The sequence below is a fragment of the Stenella coeruleoalba genome, assembly GCF_951394435.1.
Source record: "Stenella coeruleoalba genome assembly, chromosome: 10".
In the NCBI taxonomy this organism is placed as follows: domain Eukaryota; kingdom Metazoa; phylum Chordata; class Mammalia; order Artiodactyla; family Delphinidae; genus Stenella; species Stenella coeruleoalba.
Window position 1 is genome coordinate 42,933,392 of NC_137156.1, and position 7,672 is coordinate 42,941,063.

The following is a 7,672-nucleotide window of genomic DNA, read 5'->3' on the forward strand; positions in this document are numbered from 1 at the left end:
CTTTTGAGGAAGAGGGAATTCAAATGTGTCCCGAGTCTGGGCCTCCTAGGGTGGAAAGAAAAGGCCAAGAATAAAAAATAGTATAATTGCGGAATTTACAGCCATATCTCAAAAGACCTATTACAAAGATCAGAGCAGAAAATTCCTGTTTTCTTACTGGTATAAGACTCAACTGGTCCTTAGACACCCATATAATGATATTAATGATCAGAACTTAACAGGGAGTTGCCTGTGGGTTTTTAAAACAATTAACATGTACCAAATTCCAGCTCAGCATTTGAGAATACTCAGGGAATACCCAAAGGGATGCTGTGAAACTTCATAGTGTTTATAAAACTTCACACACGGAGCAAGTGGCACAGCTAAGAACTGATATTAAAGATCCCAGGTAAGATTCCATGGAGAGGTCATTTTTACCGTCCCTGTAGGTGTACCTTCTGCCTCAGCTGTGGCTCAGTGCAGGAGATTCCAAAAAGGAAGAACTCTGTTTTTTCGGAGACAGCATCATTTATCAATGAAGAGATTTTTGCTTCATCCAAGGATAGAAGGAACTGGCAATCACCTAGTTAGCACCCAGAATTTAAAGATGAGAACACTGAGGTCCAGAGACAAAATGGTTTTTCCCAGTTTACATCAGAAGCTAGTGACATAGACAAATGTGTAAACCTTTGGGCATCACCCAAAAAAGATGCTGTACCTTTAAATTCTAAAAATAAATATTCAAGCTACTGAAGTTTTATAATTTAAAAAAAATATCCCAGGCTAATGCAGATGAAATCTTTAAGACATATGGATAGGAGTGGCATGTTTCTGATCATCATGAAAGTAGGTGTGTCCTCATAGCACATATTGTGAACTGACCTCATTAAGGACAAACTCAGAGCACTTCCCATGTTTTGTTCCAGGAATAGAATCTTTTTTTTTTTAATGCACATAGTCTAATCTCCTGACTTTTTTAAAAAAAATAAAGTATAATTGATTTAATACAATGTTGTGTTAGTTTCAGGTGTACAGTAAAGTAATTCAGTTATATATATATATGTGTGTGTGTGTGTATATATATATTCTTTTTCAGATTCTTTTCCCTTATAGGTTATTACAAGACATTGAGTATAGTCCCCTGTGCTATACAGTAGGTCCCTGTTGTTTATCTATTTTATATATAGTAGGTGGATATGTAAATCCCAAACTCCAAATTTATTCCTCCCCCAACCCCTTTCCCCTTTGGTAACCGTAAGTTTGTTTTCTATGTCTGTGGATCCATTTCTGTTTTGTATATAAATTCATTTGTATCATTTTATTTTAGATTCCACATATAAGTGATATAATATGATATATGTCTTTCTCTGGCTTACTTAGTATGATAATCTCTAGGTCCATCCATGTTGCTGCAACCAGGCATAGAATCTTGAGCAGTAAAATCAACCAACTAGTGCTAGCATATTAGAGGACCCTGTCCTCTAGCAGCTTGCAGTCTTTCTGGGCAATGAGACGGACTCATATTAAACAGCCTTGATTCATTTAATGAGTATTTTCAAGGGCTTAATCCTTGACTTCCGAAGTGGAGCTGATGCAGGCAAAAGCCCTGCACAGTAATTCTCTAGCCTGGGTTTCTGATTTTCTCACTCGTTTGGTCCATTCATTCTGAATTTTCTCCTTATTTTCCCATCAGCCCAACGGTGAGTAACTTCTTTTCAGCTACTTACACCACATGAACTGTGTCTCTCTTATCTCTATGACGAGAATTACCCTGTAGATTTCAGCCTCTTGGGAAGAGATTCCTTCCTATTTCTAGACCAGGTCTGATTTATCTGTGATGAACCCTCCTAGCACTCTGAACTTGCCCTTCAGAACACATTATATTGTGTTTGTTTCCGTATATTCCTGATTATATAGTTAATATCTTCCTCTCCCACTGCACTGTGGTCTCCAAGAACAGGGAGGATGCCTGTTCACTTGCTGTCATATCTCTAACATCCAGTAAAGTGTCTGGTACATGAGCACGTACTCAATAAAAAAGTGCTGTGGTAAAGTATTTAATTACACAAGCACAGTGTAACTTAACTGACGAGGACATTTTGAATACAGCTAATTTGAGTTGTGAATAGATAAATATTTGAAAAACATCAATTCCATCAGTTCATACAAAAATCTTGGCTGTGGTCTCGCTCCTCAACTTATAGTATTGTTGGTCTCAGCTGAGACCTGTTAGAAATGCAGATGCTCAGGACCCTCCCCAGACCAGCTGCGTCAGAATCTGAAATTTACAGGACTCGCCAGGTGCTTCCTATGGGCTGGGATGTGTTGTAAATCAGAGATTAAAAACTCAAGTGTTTCGTTTGGCCAGGCAGATCCCCTAGGTGAGTGAAGTAAATCAGACATTTATGTATAAGCATGATCATAGGTGACTTCTGACCCTTGACCTCCCTCACTGGGAGTGGTGGGCACTGTGTTGACCTGGAGATTAGCTTCATCTAACAGGGACAGCCATGTGCATATCAAGACGATTGCAGGCCTAGGGTTGCAGGACCCTTGAGCAGTTCAAGAGAAAAAGACACAAACCTGCAAGTAGAATCTGTGGACTCAAGCACTGACAACTAAATTCAGTTCTTTTTATTTATTATTTTTTCTTTTTTTAAAATTAAAGTATAATTAATATACAATGTGTTAGTTTCAGGTGTGCAGCAAAGTGATTCAGTTATACACACACACACACACACACATATATATATATATATATATATATTCTTTTTCAGATTCTTTTCCATTACAGGCTATTAAAAGATATTGAATATAGTTCCCTGTGCTATACAGTAGGTCCTTGTTGTTTATCTGTTTTATATAGAGTAGTGTGTATCCGTTAATCCCAAATTCCCAATTTATCCTCCCCCCTTTCCTCTTTGGTAACCATAAGTTTGTTTTCCATGTCTGTGGGTCTGTTTCTGTTTCGTATATAAGTTCATTTGTATCACCTTTTTAGATTCCACATATAAGGGATATCATATGACATTTGTCTTCCTCTGTCTGACTTTAAGCAGAAGAATCATGAAAGACTTAAGCCGAATGCACACGTGCCATAGTGCTGGTTGAAACGTCTTTAGTTTGCAAAATTTCTTATCAATGAAGAGACTGGGGAATGCAGTAAACAATTCTAAGTCTTCACTAATGCAGATTTCTCTTTTCTCTATTTCATTCCTTCTCTCTTTCATTATTAATTTATTTATTCAATACACATTCTGTGTCTCCTGTGTTGAGTGGTCCCTTTGCCAGGTACAACTGACCTAAAAGTGAATAGCATCGAATGTACATGACATGCAGTGGCTCACAGTCTCACGATGACAACACTGTACTCAGGAAACACAGTGCTTTATGTAGGTATCACTGCAATAATTGTCACGTCTATTTCTGAGAGATGTTCTTAAGAAGGTTACACTCTAGCTTGAGTGGTTCACAAATCTCAGTGGGAGACAGAGTAGGGGGGACAGCTTCCTGAAGACAAATGGAGCAAAGGAGGTTTACAAGAGGATGTGGTTCAGCTAAAAAGCAATCCCGAGGAGTGAATTCTGAATAGCAGGTGTAGCACCCTCAGTGATTTAAAATTGGGAACGTTTCTTGTAACACTTCATCATTTTTGGAATGCAAGAAAATCTACTTCATCTTTGCACAGGCGGGAGAGCTGTTTCACAAAGTTACAGCTCTGAATGCCATTCCTCGGGTAGATTAAGACTTAATTGATTTCACCACATTCGGCATATTTTCTTCTTTTCTAGTTGTAGGGTTCTCTCCAGTTGGTTGGAGGTAATTTTATCTGTCTTTGTCAGAGAAGTTAGCTCTGGAGATGCAGTGACATTTATGAGAAAGCCCCACACGGATAACAAACACTCCACAAGGCTTTATATTCGTGTGGTGGCAGCTGTGATAAAGAATGTAATAAAACTCAACCGAAGATTTCATTCAAATACGGCTTGTTGATTATCCCACAGTGGTGAGTGAGCAAAGGTCTGATGATGTTATACAATATCTGGGACTGGAGTTTCCATCCAGGATGAAAGGATGTTTTGTCTCATTTCACTCAAGCTTTCCATTTCATCGATCCATCTATGTTGAATAATGGTCTGATGATAAAATTTGTAACTTTTCAGGTTTTTTTTTTTTTTGAGACAAAATAGTAATTTGTCCTCTAGAACACTCACCACCAAGTAAACAGGCTTGGAGGACTCTCTCTGTCTTCCTGTATCCACTGACTCTGGATAACAAGCCATCCACCCATATGGAATTTATTTCAATGTTTTAGTGTCATCATTCTCATTCTGACTGTGAGAGGATGTTCCTGCCATATTTGTTCTCCCCATACGACATCTCCAGACCTCATGTTTTACAAAACCTCTGCATTCTGCACACATACCAACTTCAACAGTATTCCTCTGGAACATTTTGTAGTTTTTCTTCCCTAATCAACAAAATATCAATGTGTCTGCCTGATGCTCCTTCACTCACACTAGAGAGTAGGGGGGCCTAGAGTCACCCAGGAAATCTTGAATTTATTCTATTCTCTAAGGCAACTCTTTCTTTTAGACTTTCTTCTTTATTCTCTGTCTCTCTGATTACTTACATAGTTTCCAACCCCCCTCCCCCATCTATATTCTGCACATCAGCCAGGGTGACATTATTTGACATGAAAATCTGATCACACGTGTCCCCTTCTTGCTTGGAGATTCAGTGGTTTCTCACTGCCTAGAGAATGAATCCCAGACTCCTCATCTGACATACGAACTTCATTGTCTGTGTCTCCTGAATGAAGACACCAGCTACACCAACCACTCCAAACTGCTTCTGATTCTGACACTCTTACACATGGCTTTCCCTTTTGCAAAATGGCACACACACCACTCCCTCCCTCTGTCTCCCCGCTCCTGTCTCCCGAGCTTCTTCCCAGTGACATGTTACCACTTCTTACTGCTTTGAAAGAATGGTCTCCAGAGACTGTCACTCTGGATTCCAATCCTGACTCTGCCACTAGCTCTGGACCTTGAAGAAGTTATCCTGCCTCTTGGTGCTTTTGTTTCCTCATCTGTGAATCAGGGTAAAATTAGCGCTCACCTCACTAGGTTGCTGTCAACACTAAATAAACAAATACATATAACGAATTTATCATGTGAGTACACAATAAATTACTATGACTAACTCCATTAACAGTATCACATTTTATGTAATGTTTTTGGTCACCTTGAGGATAATAAGAAAGCAAACCTATTGGGACCCAAGATCATAGAGGAAAGCATTCCAAAGCCAAATATAAATGATTTGGGGATTAACAATTAATTAGGATCAGTCATTTGCTGTTCTCTTTTGTTGGTTAGCATAGTTAATACATAGTTTTTGAAACTGAAGATTAGAATAAAATGGATTTAAATGAATGAATACCTATATTGGAAAGATGGGATAGAATGTAAAATAGATATCACATAATTACTCAATTGCTTTTCCAATCTCAGTTGAATATTTTATTGGGGCAACAACATTTTCAAACTTTAGGATGTTTATTCTACTCTATATTAGGAGACTAGGAGAATGGGGATTTGCCATGGCACAAACTTCAATGATTCATAGAATTACCATACCATTTAGCCTAGGTATGCTAAAGATTTTGCTGTCTCTAGGACCAATTGTCTTGGTCTGAAGTTTGAAGGGGTACATAGCATCTGATCCTAAGCCAGGTTTACAATCTCAGGGGACCCTGATGAACAGGAGAAAGTAGGTGCTTTCAGCTGATTTTTGGAAAACTATTTGAATCTCTAGCTGGCTTAGGGACAGATCATATTTCTATTTAAGGTAATGGTCTCAGGAAGCTGGGATCCCTGATGTTATGACACTCCAAGAATTTCATAGTTGGGACAGAGTTTGATGGTTGGAATTTAACGAAGCTCTAGCTTTAAATAAAAGCAGGCTCCTTTCTTGAAAATCAGCTAGAACAGAGGGAAAGTGAGATGGGACCTCCTAGGCCTCCCCAGCAGCCTCTGGTGATGTCCTCCTAGGGCCAAGGCTGCATCGCTAGGACCCCCGGAATCGCCCTGGAGCATCAGGGGCAGATCACTGATCCGATGATTTATTGATCAAATCAGGACCAGGTTGAGAGTAAAAGGGAGTCAATTATTTCCACAGCCCGGATTTGCCCAGGATAGTTGTAGAACCTGGGGATGCTCCAGTAAAATCAGGTATTATGGTTACTCTAATGTTGGAGTGAGGAAAGACGGTTAAAAAATAAAGGGGGTAAGCAGATTTATTATAAATGATTGTTTTCTCCTTGTCTGTGTCCCTCATTCTGTCTCTTTTGCTTGCATATCTATGACTTTTCTTCTGTCTGAATAGGTTTAAGTGTATGTATAGTGCTCAGAAGACCCATGCAATAATAAAAATTCCTATATAAACAAAAGAACCTCCCTCTGTTAAAGTGTCACTGTGTCGTAAACTGCATGATAATAGTGTCATCTGGTAAGATTACAATGTTTATGAAGTCCTTGTGTTTTGAGATTCTTAATGTTTACAATAATGCACAATGTTTTACATTTCACTTAAGCGTTCACTACAGATGCATCTGCATTGCAGGTCTAAGCGTGATTTGTCTCTTTTGCTTTGGAGCTTTTCGATTTGAGAGCTATTGTGACAGTGGCAACATAAATTTAACTTTGTTTCCTCTCTCTGATAACTGCCAGTGTGTTTTAACAATTCATTCATTCAATAAACATTTAATAACTGTCTATGCTGTGTGCCAAACACTGTTAGAGTTTATGTGGGACACAGAGATAAATAAGATGTGGTCTTAGGCTCCAAGGATTCACCATCTGCTAAAATTTTTTTCTATGTTAAGAATATCTTCCTTTGTTTTTAATAACAATCATATCTTAATGTTTACATTGGTAGAATGTGATCAGCAATAATATATTTACATCATCATTTAACTGTCAACTTAAATGAAATTTAAACATTTATCTCTCCTTACTTCTATCCCTGTTCACTTCCTGGGCGTCTTTTCTGTGAAGTTGAGTCATCCAATGATGGCTATTCCGGAACACGAAACTCTTGATTCCGAAGAGGTAAATGGAAGATACAATTGAGATCTGGTTATCTGTTTCCATGTGATATTAGGTTGTAGAAATAAGCCAATCTTATTTTTTAAAAATATTAATAAAATCAGTTTTTTTTTTAAAAAAAAGAAAGAATGAACTGGTCTACTCTGATAGTCACATGAGTAAATTCTTGCTGCTTCTCAATGTAGAAGTTGTACTAGAGGTCCCCATGTGTGTAGCACCTTGGTCACAAACTAACTTCTTTCCCCTCTGTCTTCGTGATTTTCTCTTTGGATTCATATGTGAAACCACTGTTGTCTTCTTTTTCTAGGATATCCAATAATACTTATATGTGTCTTCTGAGTCAGAGGTCTCAGGACCTCGTGGTAGCTCAGTTTCCCATCCCCCAAGTGAATTTTGCATATGGCGGGTAGCATACAGACCAGCGTGTGCCATCTCAAACATACCTCTGAATTTCATGCAGTGTTTAACCACTTTCACATTTTGAGCTAACAGATAAAAATAAATGCAAAAAACCTTTTTATTTTTATAAATGTTATGCCAAAGAGACACGAAAAAGTTTTGTAAAAAAATTTAAATTTTGT

The 7,672-nt window shown here is 38.2% G+C and overlaps 1 protein-coding gene across 1 annotated transcript in view; it reads left to right on the forward strand.

Annotated features, from left to right (window-relative positions):
* The window catches only part of MLIP (muscular LMNA interacting protein), a gene marked incomplete at both ends in the record, with an annotated part of 279,786 nt that extends 272,671 nt beyond the window's left edge, over positions 1 to 7,115 (forward strand). Inside the window, one exon of the mRNA XM_079934320.1 lies at positions 7,041 to 7,115. Within this exon, the coding sequence (XP_079790446.1) occupies positions 7,041 to 7,115 (75 nt within the window). The remainder of the gene's footprint in view (positions 1 to 7,040) is intronic.
* Positions 7,116 to 7,672: the final 557 nt, after the last annotated feature.